This window comes from Sarcophilus harrisii, chromosome 3, assembly GCF_902635505.1.
Source record: "Sarcophilus harrisii chromosome 3, mSarHar1.11, whole genome shotgun sequence".
Taxonomy (NCBI): Eukaryota; Metazoa; Chordata; class Mammalia; order Dasyuromorphia; family Dasyuridae; genus Sarcophilus; species Sarcophilus harrisii.
The window spans coordinates 416,478,363-416,495,165 of NC_045428.1; the positions used below are offsets into that span (position 1 = coordinate 416,478,363).

The window sequence follows — 16,803 nt, forward strand, 5'->3', positions numbered from 1 at the left end:
GAACACTTCATTTCTACCTCTTTCCCATAGCTTTGCCTTTCTTGATTTGTATTAATGTTATAAAGTATTTTATTGTCCATTAATAGCATGGAATAAGAAAGCTAGGAAGAGCAAAACTGGGAGAATGTTGGAAAACCACACAACTTCCTAACTCTTCTGTCTTAATAAAATGTTCACAGTGTGACTTTGTTATTATGCTTCAAATATTATAAGTGCTTAGACTATCTAACACGTTTATATTCATATATAACTTTAAATAAATTACAAAAGCCTTCCATTGAATAATTGACATTCATTTGCATTCCAGGGAGTTATATTTAAGAAATATTATATTTTATTTCCAAACAATATGATAATTAAAAAAAAACATTTAATTTTATATGTAAAAGGAAATTTATTTTTGCAGTTCACAAGTATTTTGCTTTTTTTGATTTCTTATTTTCTTTCTTTTTCTTTTCTTTTTTAAGTAATAGCTTTTTATTTCAAAATATATACAAAGATAGTTTTCTTTTTTTAAAAAAATTGTTTTTTATTTTCAAAAAATATGCAAAGATAGTTTTTAATATTCACCCTTGCAAAACCTTGTGTTCCAAATTTTTCTCCCTTCCTTTCTTTCCTCCTTCCCCTAAACAGCAAGTAATCCAATATAGATTAAATAACTGCAATTCTTCTATACGTAATTCCACATTTGTCATGCTGCACAAGAAAAATCAGATCAAAAAGGAAAAAAATTGAGGAAGAAAATAAAAAGCAAGCAAATAACAATAAGAAAGGTGAAAAACTATGTTATGATCCACATTCAGTCCCCACAGTCCTCTCTTTAGATGTAGATGGCTCTCTCCACCACAAGTCTATTGGAATTGACCTGAATCACCTCAATGTCGAAAAGAGCCAAGTCCATCAGAGTTGATCATCATATAATTTTGTTGCTGTGTACAATGTTCTCTTGGCTCTGAGCAGAACCAGATCATTATGCATGGCATTAACAAGACTATACGATGATCAGTTCTGATGGACATGGCTCTCTTCAACAATAAGAAGATTCAAACAATTCCAATTGTTCATTGATGAAGAAAGTCATATATACCAGAGAAAGGCCTGTGGGAATTGAGTGTGGATAGCATTTTCATGCTTTCTGTTGATGTTTGCTTGCATTTTGTTTTCCTTCTCAGTTTTTTTTTTAGATCTGATTTTTCTTGTGCAGCAAGATAACTGTATAAATATGGATACATATATTGGATTTAACATATATTTTAATATAGTTAACATGTATTGGACTACCTGCCATCTAGGGAAGAGGATAGAGGGGAAGGAGGGAAAAATTTGGAACAGAAAGTTTTGCAAGGGTCAGTGCTGAAAAATTATCCATGCATATGTTTTGCAAATAAAAAGCTTTAATTAAAAAACAAAAACAATGTATTAGTGTCCCAGTTTTCCAACATCCCCTTCAATATTTGTCATTATCTTTCCTGTCAGCCAATCTGAGAAATGAGTATTGATACCTCAGAGTTGTCTTAACTTGCATTTCTCTAATCAATAATGATTTAGAGCATTTTTTCGTATGACTAGAAATGGTTTTAATTTGTTCATCTGAAAATTGTCTGTTCATATCCCTTGACCATTTGTCAATTGGAGAATGGCTTGTATTTTTATAAATTTGAGTTAGTTCTCTATATATTTTAGAAATGAGGCTTTTATCAAAACCCTTGGATGTAAAGTTTTTCTCTGTTTTCTGTTTCCCTTCTAATCTTGTCTTCATTAGTTTTGCCTGTACAAAAACTTTTAAATTTAATATAATTAAAATTATCCATTTTGCATTTCATAATGTACTCTAGTTCTTCTTTGGCCACAAATTCTTTCCTTCTCCATATAACTGAGAGGTAGATTATCCTTTATTCTTCTAATTTGCTTACACTATCACTCTTTATGTCTAAATCATGAACCCATTTTTACCTTATCTTGGTATAGGGAGTTAGGTGTTAGTCAATGCCTAGTTTCTGTCGTACTATTTCCTAATTTTCCCAGCAGTTTTTCTCAAATAGTGACAAAATCCCAGAAGCTGAGTCTTTGGATTTATCAAACACTGGATTACTATAATCTATTCCACTGATCAACTACTTTGTTTCTTAGCTAGTACCAAATGGTTTTGATAACCAGTTTTATAATGTACTTTTAGATCTAGTACAGCTAGGCCACCTTCATTTGCAATTTTTTTCATTAATTCAAAGGGAATTTATTTTTTAAGAAATTCAATAAATGTTTATAAATGGCTGCTCTGATATTGGCTTTGGGAAAGTGTATGTAAGAAGCCATTTCAGATAGGGAAAACTACATGAGAAAAAAAAAAACAAAAACAAAAACATGAAAGTGAGAATATATATAGAATGTTTGAGGACAAAAAGTAGACTGGTTTGGTTAGTATGCTGTGGTTTATGAGAATTCTCAACTTTATGGTTCTTGGAGATAGAAGATTAAATTATGGGTAGTTAAGGCCAGATAGCAGAAAACTTTGAAATCTAATTAGAGGGAATTAGTTTGGACTTTGTCTTATAAGCCCTGAAAAGCCTTTTAGAGTTTTTAAAGCAGGGTTGTGTTGTAAAGAAAGTGATGGTTTCACTAGTATGCAGTTTGGCCCTCTGATCTTGGCTTTTATAATAGTATTAAATGATGGTAGCAATGGACATTAAAGCAATAATTTATAACAGATTTTCAAAGAATTTTTTTAATGCAATGACTGCTATGTGCCCATTTAGCATAGTGTTAAAATTGAAAAAGCATGAGCACTGATTTTGACATGCCTTTGATACTGGCTAACTGTGTGACCGCAAATCACTTAACACTTCTAAGCCTGAGTTTCTATATCTATAATGTGAAAATAATAGTAGCTATACTACATATCTCATATTTTGAAGTTCAGGATATCTTTAGATAATATATCTATAACTTATTACCATCTTTAATGATATATGGGATATGATAGTGAGACACTCATGCAAAAAAGGCTCATTTACTGGCAAAGAGGACTTACTTGAAACAGTTCAAGTAAGAGATTAAATAATGAAAGAGAAAAATGTGACAGATGCAATGGATAATTAACACAGTGAAAGTATATAAATGTGTTTTCTGGGGCTAAATTTTTTTTTTAATTATAGTTTTTTATTTACAAGATATATGCATGGGTAATTTTTCAGCATTGACAGTTGCAAAATCTTTTGTTCCAATTTTTCCCTTCCTTCTCCCCACCCTTTCCCCCAGATGGCAGGTAGACCAATACATGTTAAATATGTTAAAGTATATGTTAAATACAATATATGTGTACATGTCCATACAGTTATTTTGCTGCACAAAAAGAATCGGACTTTGAAATAATATACAATTAACCTGTGAAGGAAATCAAAAATGCAGGTGGACAAAAATAGAGGGATTGGGAATTCTATGTAGTGGTTCGTACTCATTTCCCAGAGTTCTTTCATTGGGTGTAGCTGGTTCAGTTCATTACTGCTCTATTGGAACTGATTTGTTTCATTTCATTGTTGAAGATAGCCATGTCCATCAGAATTGATCATCATATAGTATTGTTGTTGAAGTACATAATGATCTCCTGGCCCTGCTCATTTCACTCAGCATCAGTTCATGTAAGTCTCTCCAGGCCTTTCTGAAATCATCCTGCTGGTCATTTCTTACAGAAAAATAATATTCCATAACATTCATGTACCACAATTTATTTGGCCATTCTTCAATTGAGGGACATCCATTCAGCTTCCAGTTTCTGGCCACTACAAAGAGGGCTGCCACAAACGTTCTTACACATACTGGTCCCTTTCCCTTCTTTAAGATCTTTTTGGGATATGAGTAGCGCTAAAGTTTGGGAAAAAGACTAGAAATTTAAGATTTAACTGCATATAGAAGGAAAGAAATGAACAAAAAGTAGGAGAATGTAGAGCCATGGACACTGAAGAAAGGAATCGTCAGTAAAGCTGCTCCCCAGGAATAGAAATAGGTCACTAGATTTGGTGATTTTGTGTTGTGGTTGTGTTATGGGAGAGTAGTTATCCCAAAATCACACTCAAGGTAAGAGCAAATCAAGGAGTGAGGAAATGGCGATGTTGTGGTAATTGAATTTAAGAAATTTGGCAGCTAGAGGAGATAGCAGGTTCAAATGAAGATTCTCAGAGTGGAGGAATAATAACTATGTTTGAAGTGAAAGAGAAAAAGAAGAAAAGGAAAAAAGGAAGTAGAGACTGTACCTGTCAAAGAAGGAGGAGATTAAAAAAAAAAGGAGTAAGAACTTGATTTCTCACAAATGGAGACAAATTTATAAAAAGAAGACACTTCTTTTTTTGGCAACAAGAAAAGAACAATAGTTACAGAGAAAAAAATAAGAGAGTTGGAAAGGAGAATATGAAAGAATTTTATGTTTAGCCTCTATCTTAACAAAGTAGGCTTGTTTATACATCTAAGAGTGGGAGATAGGTAAATGGATTTGGGAATTTATAGAAAAAAGTTTGAGATAGCCCCAATAGTTACAGTTTTGACCAAATATAAATATTTTTAAAAATAGCTTAGTTATGAATCAAGGCTTTTGTAAACAGATTTTAAAAATGCCTTTTACAAGGAATTATTTTTAGTATGGAATAAAAAGGAGTAATTAAAAAAATAAGATCATCTTCATTTTATCAAAATATCTGGCTTATTCCTTTTCTACTCTCTCCCATTCTTGATTCTATTATCTTCAGGCTCTAAATTGACTTCATAGTCTTCCCATTAATACTTCACTAGCTTCAAACTTAGAATCTATTGCTCTCTTAACCATCTTATATTTCTGACTTTAAAATCCTCATCCTTGAGATATAGTAATGAAATTGAAATGAGTCTTATCCTTTTCAAATTTAGGTACATAATCACATTTAGCCAACACTTTTTCAATTCCCTAAATCATTCCCCATGGTGATTGTATCAAAACTCACTCTTTTTAAACAATTAAACAATCAGTCACAACCATATATCCCTATGTCCTTTTACTTAATTAAGATGATTGAGGACAACTGACATGAGAAGTATTTCAATTTTTTTATTCCTTAAAAATCTTTAGTGTCCTTTCACTTTCTTGTTATAAGAGATTTATTTCTGTTCCTTATTAAAAGTAAAAAACTCTTTTACCTGCATCATCGATCCCATTCTTACCTGTTCCTAACAAGGTAATATGATAACAAGTCTTATCATTCTCTATTCAGTCCAAGTCTTCCCAGTCCAGGTTCAATCTTTTCTCTTTTCTTTTTCTTGCTGTTTAATATCTCTCCTTCCTTACTATACAAGTGCAAATACACAGATATTGTATCACTTGTAGGCGAGACTTGAAGTTATATCATTGCAAGAATGTGATTGGTCATTTTTAGGGTCTACAAAAAGATAACAATAGACTCCATAAATCATCTTTTAGTGATATTAGAAAACAGGGTAAATAAATACTACTTAAGAGAAATGCTTTAATAGAGATGTTATTAAATATCGGTATGAAAAAACCTGTTTTCTTGAATTTAATCTGCTTCATTAATTTTGATTCATTTAAAATATTTAATTTTACCAGATGGTGAACATGGCCCCCAGTTTTTCCGAATGGCATCATGTGGTCAAGATTGCCAGATAAAACTCTGGGTTACTTCACTTACAGATTTCTTAGGTATGTATACATCTAGAGTCATATGCAGATAATGATGTTTTTCAAAAAACTAGTCAGGATGCCTAAAATTGATCCTAAAATTGTTTTTACTTAATGTTTGTTACCAAAATAAGATCATTCACACCAAAGAGAGTATGGTAGATCTTGAATGAGGCAAGAAAATTAGATAAAATATTGTTCTTACTTTTATGAAAATTACAACGTAATCGGGGGATAAGATAAACCACAGATAATTAGAATACATATGAAATGATAATTTCACTAGAGAGCTGCAAAACAAATAAGTGAGTTTTAAAGGGAAAGCTTTTTCCTGAGAGTATCAGAGATCTCATGTGTCTTCCCAGTTATCTTTTATGTATTTATTTCTCATATCCTCATATGAATGTTTATTTTCTATATACTCCTATATGTATATGTTATCTTTCCAGATATGATATAAGGTTTTCAAAGGCAGGGACTCTTTTTTTCCCTTTCTTGTCTTTGTGTCCCTAGCATGTAGCACAATGCCAGGCATATAGTGAATACTTTAATAAATATTTGTTGTTTGAAAGCTTCATTTAGCTTTATATTGAGCTTTAAAGGATAGATAGAAATTCAACAAATAAATAATGGAAAGACTACATTCTAGTAGTCATAGCAAATTGGCAAGAAAACAGTATATTAGTGAGTCCTAGATGACTTAGAGCGCTAAGAAGTGTATAATATGAGAGGATAGAAAAAGTAGTAGTGACAGGCTGTATAATGCTTTGAATTCCTGGAAAAGGAGTTTGAACTTTGGAAGGCAATATAGAATTTCTGGAGTTGGTTTGTACAATGAAAATTACTCTTCAGATGTTTTGAAAGCTAAATCAGCGAAGGCAGAGATTGGAGGCAGGAAAACTTACTGAAGCTACTATAAAAGTCCAAGTGTGTGGTAATCAAGGGTTTTACTAAGGGCCTATACTCATCCATGTTATCCTCAGCTTTTTGCATACTTGTCCCACTCTATCCTACCTTTTCATTGTTCCTTTCTACTAAACAGTTTAAGACCCCAGGAGAACTCCAGACTAAGGCCAAATCACTATGGACAATGAACTTACGCTTGAGTGATTAACAAACTCCTTCCTGGTCATGCCCTTCCCATTTTGGTGATTCTGAATCCCAGCTTTCATCATTCAAACTTCATTCTTTATCCCCAGTTGCCTAATCTCTTATTCCATACACCTCAACTCACTCTCTCCACACCTTTCAGTGTTTTGCTTCAAAGATACTCATGCCTTCAACTATTTGCTTCATACTACCTGTTCCAAAAACAGTAAATTTACATCTTAAATCTTTTCCTTTCTTATTCCTTTCTTCTTCTGGCTCTGAAGGAGCTAGATATTAGCTACTCGTTTCAGCATTGGCTCTTTCCTTCCTACTCACTAGTTGAGGTGGGGATATTGAAATATTCCTTACTTAACCCTTTTCCTTCACTCCCAACACGACTGCCACCTCCAAGTTCCCCACTAACCACCACCCTTCCTTTTGAGTCCTTACAATTTACATCTATTACCCAGTCAAAATCCTGGTAGCTGTTGCGTGTAGATCTCTAGGAGACTTCCCTTTCTTCCTCTATAAATTTGGTATCTGCTTTACTTTGTTTTTTTTTTTCAATCCCTGCCATCATAGTCAGAAATTTCAACATACATAGTAATGTTCCCTCAAACACCCTAATCTCACAGTTCCTCATCTTACTCTTCATGTGGCCTACTTCTCAGTCACACCCAAAGCTGTTCATCTTGCCATCACTCACAAATGCACCATTTCATGAACTCTAAAATTCCCTTTTGTGATCACAGTCTATTGTCATTCTACCCTTCTCTGCCTTGCAACCTCAATCCCTGTTCTTCATCCAGATTATGATCTCCAGTTTTTCTACTCCTCGGTTCTTTTTGGGCCCTAACCTTTCTGTTCACATCTCTAGACTTACAGCTTCCACATTCACATCTCTAGCTGTCCATAGCAATCTCAAACTCTTAAGCTCATTATGTCCAAAACTGAACTCATTATCTTCCCTCCCCATTCTTACCACCAGCCATTTTCTCTTCCTAACTTCCTTATTATAGAGGGCACCACTATTCTCCCAGGCTCACAAGGATAGGTATCATCCTTCAGCCCTCACTCTTAATTCTGATATTCAGTCTGTTGCCTACGTCTTGATTTTTACCTTTGCAAAATCATTCATCTTCTTACTTCTTCCACTGACACTAGCACCCTGGTAAAGGCCATCATCACTTCACACCTAGACTATTGCAATAGTCTACTGATTTTCTTCCTGATGCAAGTTTCTCCCCACTCCATTCCATCCTTCACTCATTTATTAAAGTGATCTTCCTAAAGCACAGATCTAAGTCTCCCCTTCTTACTTCTCCCCCATCACTCGATAAACTCTGCCTGCTATGGCAAGGATCAAATATAAAATTCACAAAACCCTTTGTAACATTCCCTCACTTCTACCTCACATATTCTCTGACCCAATGACACCTACCTCCTTGTTGTTCCTTGAACAAGATACTCTGTCTCCCAACTTCAAGCATTTTCATTGTCTTTCATTTCCAGAAACATTTTGCCTCCTCATCTCTACTTGTTTAATCTGGCTATCTTTGCATCTCAGCTAAAATCCTACTTTTTACAAGAAGCCTTTCCTAATCCCTCTTAATTCTAGTGACTTCTCTTTGTCGATTATTTCTGATTTATCTTGTCTTTCCCTTATTTGTACATACTTCTTTGCATGTTTTCTTCCCCACATGAGTTCCTTCTAGAGCAAATCTTCTTAAATTGTGGATCATGATCCCAGATGGGGTCCTTTTACTGAATGTGGGGGTTGGGAAAAATTTGGCAACATTAAAAGGTTTCTGAATGCTCAGCATCCTGCAATAACAAATATTCTGCCAAGATTTTATTCTTTATGTAAAAATAAACAAGCACATCCATCTAATTAGTATGTAAATTTGCTTTCATCTTTAATAAACGGTAAAATTAAACGTAGACCAAAGAATCATTTTGAAATAAATTTCTTTATGATTTATTTATTATCAGTAATTTTTTTTTATTTTATATGCCTGTGTGCCCAGGATAACGTAAAAATTTCTTGGGCAAAAAGAAAGTCACAAGTGGAAAAAGTTTAAGAAGCCCTGCTCTTAAGGCAAGACTGTCATTTACCTTAATTTATATTCTCAGTGCTTAGCATAGTACCTGGCATATAGTAGAAACTTTTATGTTTTTTAAATGATTGACAACTAGGGCTATACCTGTTCTTATCATGTTGTTCCCATATTCTTGCAATACATAAAACCTAACTTCTCCGAGAGAATATTGTATCCTTTGCTATCCTTTCCAGTATGGAATATGTAATGTTTGGGCTAGCTTTCTGGAGGACTTCAGGATCAGCCTGAGTCCTTGATCTTAATGGAGAAGTGATGAAGGCAGGACAACCACCACAAGGCTGGTCAAAGATAGATTGAAAAAGGGACATTCTTTCTCAGCCCTTAAATACCCTATTACAATTACATTTTTACAACACACTGATTATGTGTGAACTAAAGAACCATTACATCACCATACTAAGGACTAAGTATATATGTGAACTAAAGAACTTATCAAGTTATCATCAATTCCATTGAGTTAATACCTTGTTTCAAGTATACTTCTCCAGAGTTCTGGCCCTCTACAGGGATATACATTCATTCCTACCCTTCTTCACCCTTCCCATCCCCAGCACTTTGGACAGGAAGAGGAAAAGGTATATTTCATGCTCCTTACTCTATTCTCAACCTACCATCATTCAGCAAGCAAGTTCTAATTCACCTGTTTTGAGATTCATTTCATCCAGATATATCATTCTACCCATATCCTTGTGATTGTATTCTTGTGCCCCATGAGATTCTTCCTTTTGTAGTGAATTTAGTACTTAACTCACAGTATTCCTTTCATCAAAGCCTGCCCTTAATATGTGATTTCAATTTACTTGTTGCTGTACACATACAGACCACTTGTGTAGCCTCTTTTCTTCATGATTTTCTAATTGATAATGAAAATCTTAGGCTAGTTTACTGAAATTTGGAGTTCTGAAGTCTTTCAAGTTGTGTTTTATTTTTGTGTATTATTGTGGTCTTTGCATAAATTTTCTTCTGGTTGTGCTCTTTCACATTATGTATCAGTTCATAAAAATGTTTCTCTGAATTTTTCATTTTAGTCTTCTGATGAGTAACATTACATTATATTCATATACCACAATTTGTCTGGCCATTCCCCAGTCTATTTTCAGTTATTTGGTACACAAAAAGTCCTGATCTAAATATTTTTGTACATATGTCTGCTTTCCTTTTATCTTGACCTTTTGATACCACATGCCTGACACTGGTATTGCTAGATCAAAGGATACAAACAGTTTGTTGACTTCTTATGTATAGTTCCAAATTGTTTTTTAGGAATCAGACCAATTTAGAGTTTTGCCAACAGTGCAGTAATATGCCTCTTCTCCCAAAGCTCTCTCAAAGATTATCAATTTCATCATTTATTGTCTTACTGGATATTATATAGAATCTTGGGTTTTTAATATGTATTTCTCATATTATGAGTGATTTAGAACATTCCTTCATATGGTTGTTAGTTTTCATTTCTTTTGAAAACTTCCTGTTCCTATGTGTCATCACTATTCTTCCATTAAACCAAGTTTGCAGACTTGGAGACATTCTCAACTTTATCCTCTCCATATTTAATTGATCCCTATTTCTTGTTGATTCTCACTCCAGTGAGACAATTACATATTTGTAAAACCTCCAAACTAAGACCAAAAAAAAGTGAGGTGACTTCTTCAAAGTCACAGAGTAAGTAGCAGAGCAAAGTCACTGTATGCAGAGAATAGAACATACCAGAATACTCCAAAAGGGAATAAATCAGGAAGAGGAAAGGTAGAAAAATTGATTATGATTGTAATATCAGAGTACTTAAAATCTTTTGATGTAACTGTGGACTGCTATAAAGGTAAAGTAGTAGTAAACCAGTATGACAAATTTCAGTAATAAACTTACTAAGGCTTAATTTGAAGGGTAAAGAATAGAGTGACAAACAGTAGCAGATACTGCAAATGGTGTCTTTGACTAACTGTGTGGCTTTTTGAAAATCATTTAACCCCTATGAGTCTTAGTTTATTTATCTGTGGGATTTGGACCAGATGGCTTTTGAAGTCTGTTCCACTTCTAGATCTTTGTTCTTCTGGATGATATTCATAGATTTTAATGGAAAAAAGGACTGTTCATTATAAATTGGTTTTAGCTACATAACGATAGATAATATATGTAATTTTATATTTAATGATTGGGAGTCTTCTGGTCTGAGCATTTTAGTTAACAAGTATTTATTAAGTATCTACTATGTGCTGTGCTAAGTGCTGGGCACATAAAAAGACATACAAGACCATCCCTGCTGTTGAATTGCTCATTCTAATGAGAGAGACAATATCAAAACAACTATGCACAACCAAGATCTATACAGGATAACCTGAAGGTAATCCATCAAAGGAGGTATAAGTGTTAAAGAGGATTGCAAAAAGCATTTTATATAAGGTTGTATTTTAGATGGAATTCCAAGAAGCCAATGAAGCTAGAAGATAGAAATTAGGAGGGAAAATATTTCAGTGATGGAGGACAGGCAATGAAAATGCCTAGAGTCAGGAGTTGGACTGTCTTTACAAAGAATATAAGTTGTGAATGGAGGCTAGTGTTTTTGAAAGGCTTTAAATGTCAAGTAAGAGATATTAGGAGGGAGAAACAACATGCCACACATTGGTTATTAGAGCGGGGGGGGGGGGGGGGGGGGGGGGGGAAATAAGGCATTAAGGATAACATCTAAGTTGCAAACCTGTGACCTAGGAATGTGGTGGTGCCCTTTACACAGTAATAAGAAACTTAGGAAGAGGAGAGGTTGGGAGGAAAGATCATAAATGAAGTTTTGAAAATCACGAGTTTAAGATAAATATGGGACATATAGTTCAATATGTCTAAGGAGCATTTGGAAATGTGAATCTGGATGTCAGAAGAGAAAGTTAGGATTGGATAACTAGGGCTGAGAATCATTATCTTAGAGAAGATAACAGCCCCTGGTGAGATCCCCAAGTGAAATAGTTAAGAGAGAGAAAAAAAGAAGGCCCAGCACAGATCCTTAGAGGACTCCCACAGTGGGTGACACGACCTGAAGGAAACAGAGAAGGAGCAGCGACGCAAGCGAGCACCGGGAGAGAGCAGTTACATGAAGCCCTAGAGGAGAAAGTGACCCATGGGGCAGAAGCTGGGGAGAGGTCTGGAAGGGCAAGAATTCAGAAAAGACCATTACCTCTGGCAATTAAGAGATCATCCTCACTTTGGAGAGAGCATTTTGAATTGAATGGTAAAAACAGAAGCTACCCTGTCAGGAATTAAGATGAGCAAGAAAAGAAAAGGCCGTGTAAGTAACAGCTGTAGATAGCCCTCTCCAGGTGTTTAGCCACAGAAAGGAGGAGACTTATGGAATAATAGCTAATGGGGATAGGTGTGCCCAGTGGGTTATTTGAAGATTGGAATGTCATTGGGCATGTTTGTAGGCAGTGAGTAGCAGTCTATAAACAGAAATTGAAAATAAGTGAGAGTTAAAATGATCAAGAGTACTACTAACTGGTAGAGAAGAAGGGCTAAAGTGGGATCACTTGTACATGTAGAGGGATTTGCCTTGGCAAGAAAAGGGAACATGTCTTCATATGAAATAAGTGAATAAGATAATAGCAGAAAACATCTGAGTGATGTTAGATGAAAAGATAGAACAAGAGGATGCTTTCAGCAAATGTCAAGTTTTGCTATGAAATATGAGGCAAGGTTCTTAGCTAGGAATGTTAGAAAGATGAGATATGAGGGATTTAAAGAGAGAGGAAAAGTTATTAAAAGCTTCTGTAGTGAGTGCAATAGTGAATTAATTAGGAAGGAACCCAGTAGAATTTATATGACAATTTTTAAGTTGACTTATTCAGCACAATTATATAAGTTTCTTTAGCTTTATTCAGCAATTTGTGTAGAAATGAAGGCAACTAAGTAATTCAAGTCTGAAACTTGGTTTAAGTCTGAAACTTGGCAAGGAAAAATAGAATAAGGGGGTAAGAAATTCCAGACTAAAATATAAGATAGAGTTGAGTTGGTTTACCAAAATTATCAACTTGGGGAAAGGAGGAGAGTGTAATTAGTTGAGGGGCAGTGGGCTGGGATAAAAGTGAGTAATGGAATCTTTGGAAGTCAAGGTAAGGATGAAGAGCAGTTTTCTTCAGTTGGTTCACAGGAGCTGTTGACAATAGGGATAGCTGATATACCACACCAGTATGTTAAAAATCAACACAATAGTAAATTGAAATTAAGCTTTTATTCCTAATTTAAATAGATTTTTCATAAAATTATATTTATAGAATAAAGTTGTGATTATTTTATTTATGAGTTTTTAAATTTTCTTTAAAAATAGAAAATATTTGAAATAAGACGTTTGGTACTTTTCTTTTTTTTCCTTTTTAATTTTCTTTAAAATTTTGTTGATGATTTTGGAGTGAGTTTTTTTCCTTCAGTCCATTCACTTCTTGATATAGCTTCCTTTGCCTCCTCTGAACATAGAAAAATAATTATGAGAGAAACAATTAAGTAAAAACAACTAAAATAATGGCCCCATTGATATTGCAACATTATAAATATGTAGTTCCCTACTTATGATCAGAGAAGAGGAAAGTGTTTTCAGCATTTCATTTTCAGAGCCAAGATTGGCTTTTCTTAGCTGTTTGCACTTATTTGTTTATGTTTCTGTAATTGTTCTGTATATTCCTATTTATTTCACATTGCATACGTTCATACAAATTTTCCCACATTTCTCTGAATTTCTCAAGATCATCATTTCTTTTTTCTTAAAAAAATTTTATAATAGCTTTTTACTTTTAAAATTAACATTCAAATATAGTTTTCAACATTCACCCTTGTAAAATCTTGTGTTCCAAATTTTTCTCCCTTCCTTTCCCTGAATCCTCTTCCCTAAACAGTAAGTAATCCATTATAGGTTAAACGTACAATTCTTCTAAACATATTTCTACATTTATCATGCTGTACAAGAAAAATCAAATCAAAAAGGGAAAAAAAAAAGAAGAAAAAAAAAGCAAGCAAACAACAACAAAAAAGGTGGAAATACTATATTGTAATCCACATTCAGTCCCTACAGACCTCTCTCTCTGGATGCAGATGGCTCTTTCCATCATAACTGTTGAATTGGCCTGAATCACCTCATTGTTGAAAAGAGCTACTTCAGAATGATCAGAATTGATCTTTGCATAACCTTGTTGCTGTATACAATGTTGTCTATATACAATTTAGTATACAATTTAGTTCTACTCACTTCATTTTGCATCAGTTCATTCAAGTCTCTCCAGGCCTTTCTAAAATTATTCTGCTAATTGTTTCTTAGAGAACAATAATATTCCATTACATTCATATATACATGGTCAACATTTCTTAACTTACAATTTTTAGTTACATTTATTATATTCATATACCATAATTTATTCAGCATTTTTCTTTTCTTTTTTAAGTTTTTTTATTTAAATTCAATTCGATTTTAGTTTTAGGTTTACATTGTCTTCCTCTCATTCCACTTCTTCCTCCATCTCAAAACACCAGCTGAGAAAGCTCAAAAAACATCAGAGATAGGAAGCATACTTCATTATGAATCCCCTGGAATTGTGATTGCTCATTGTTTATTGAGAATTCCAGAATTCATTTATCTTTCAGAGTTGTTCATCTTTACAATATTATTGTTATTGTATAAATTGTTCTCCAGATTCTACTCACTTTGCTTTGCATCATTATTTCATAATAGTGTTCCCAAGTTTCTCTGAAACCATCACCTTCATTTCTTACAACACATTCTATCATATTCATATACTGTGTCTTGTTCATCCATTATCCAGTAGATGAGCATTCCTTTGGTTTTCATTTCTTCCACACTACAAAAAGAGCCTTGATAAATATGTTTGTACATATGGGCCCTTTTCCTCTTTCTTTGATCTAATAGTGCTTATACCTGGATATCAGTAATTTAGTCACAGTTTTGTGAATTACTCTTAAGGATCACTTATTTTTCTCTTCATGGGCAACCAGTTTGTTTCTTGATTTTGCTACTTTCTTAAAATGCATTGCTATGAATATGTATATGAATTATGTTAACTTGTGACACAGTCATGGACAGATTGTAATCTTCGTTGATAAATAAAAAACAGACTAAATCCAAATCTTTAATAGTGAAATAATAAAGGATTATTAAGTAATACCAATTTATGAACAGTTTTAAATACTTATTTCCATTCAAGATTATTTTGTCTTTGAGTCAGTTGCAAATAAACTTTATATTGCAAAGTGAAATTTCAACTTAAAAAAGAAGAAAAACTTTTAGAAGTAGTTTTCTGAACATTTATTTACTTTTTCATATCATTTATGACCTGTTTTTCATCATCTCATTTAAAGATTTAAAGTATTATATTAATAACAGGCAGAAAGTTTGTTGAAATGGGGCAGTTGTGTGTTAGAGAAATCAATTCAAGTTGTTGTGTGGCTACCTAGTTTTAATTCAGAAAAATTAGTAAAAATGTGTACTTTTCCCCCATTTACAAAATTATAATTTAGAATATTCACATATAGTTTTATTTTATGTATTTAAGACAAATAGATATGTGTATAGTTAAACAATGAGATTTGTGCTAAGTAAAAGCTAATCAGAATCTTTTAAAGTTTTTTGCTCTCAGTATTTTACCATTTTTCTTACTATCTTAATTGCAGGTTTTGAATTGAAGTATAAATGTACACTGAGTGGACACTCTGCTCCAGTTCTGTCTTGTGCTTTTTCTTATGATGGTCAGATGTTAGTTTCAGGGTAAGCTCTTTAATTTGTGATTTAATTATATTTTGAGTTAGGGAAGAGTGGCAGTATAATAAAATTAATTCAGTTTTCAAGTTCAAAGGCTGTCCTCTTAGAAAATAACTTAACATAAAGAAGTTATTACTTGTATAATGAAATAGACTCACATTTAAAATTTGTACTATGTGAAATTAATGAACCTTGTTCTCCGAAGTACTCTCACTTATTGGTTTTTTGGTTTTGTTTTGTTTTCTTTAGATTGAAATGGTAGCCTATCCATCATGGTGCTGTAATTTCTCCTTGTCTGTCTTTCCTATGATGTGAGATGAGAAAGTGATATAAGAGGGAGCTCTCTAGAAAGAGCTTCAATTTTTTTCAATGAAACATGAGGCAAGTTCTCAGTTGAGAAGGTTGCAGGAGAAGCTACATGAGGTTTGCACAGGGATAAAAAAACTTGGAAAAGTTAATGTGGCAGTTGGGATACTGAATCACTTAAGGAAGTATAAAAGGAATAACTTGCAGGGAAGAAAGCTTAGTTAAGATTAATAAGACATAAATTTGCAGGGGACTCAGCAAAATTTCACGACTGCAGAGTTATAAATCTGCACCATAAACAATTTGCTCCTTCCTCCACATATACAACAATTTAACAAGTTATTGTCAAAGCTGTCTTTCTTGCTTTGTTTCTGTTTTTTACTGACTTATCATCCATTGAATTTTTAATAACCTCTTTACTTTTTCTTTTAAAAATTTTGTTAACTCTAGAGCTAATCCACTTCTTTTCTTTTGATCTCTAAGAAACTTGAGAGAAAGAAAAGCAAAACTCTTGCAACAAATCTATCTAATCAAACAAAAGAAATAAGCCTAACCCTAAATTCCTCCTGGCTTGGAGTTAGGGTTAGAATTGGGAGTTGACAGTTCATCACCTCTCTTAGACAATAAGTACCATTTTTAAATCATTGGGTTCATTACATTTATCAGTTCTTAGATCTCTTTTCATAGTTTTTCTTTGTGTTGTTATTTTTATAAATTGTTCTATGAGTTCTCCTGATTTCATTCTGTATAAATTCTTCCAAGTCTTCTCATGTTTAACTGAAATTGTCTCTCTTGTTATTTCTTATGGCACAGTTGTATTCCATTAGATTCACATACCATAATTTGTTTGGCCTTTGAACTACTATACCTATTGTAAAGTA

The 16,803-nt window shown here is 33.4% G+C and overlaps 1 protein-coding gene across 7 annotated transcripts in view; it reads left to right on the forward strand.

Annotated features, from left to right (window-relative positions):
• The window catches only part of WDSUB1 (WD repeat, sterile alpha motif and U-box domain containing 1), a 73,136-nt gene that overhangs the window by 11,788 nt on the left and 44,545 nt on the right, over positions 1-16,803 (forward strand). For all 7 annotated transcript variants that reach the window (XM_031960632.1, XM_031960634.1, XM_031960633.1 and 4 more), the window contains 2 exons: positions 5,588-5,680; positions 15,529-15,622. In XM_031960632.1, the coding sequence (XP_031816492.1) occupies positions 5,588-5,680; positions 15,529-15,622 (187 nt within the window). The remainder of the gene's footprint in view (positions 1-5,587; positions 5,681-15,528; positions 15,623-16,803) is intronic.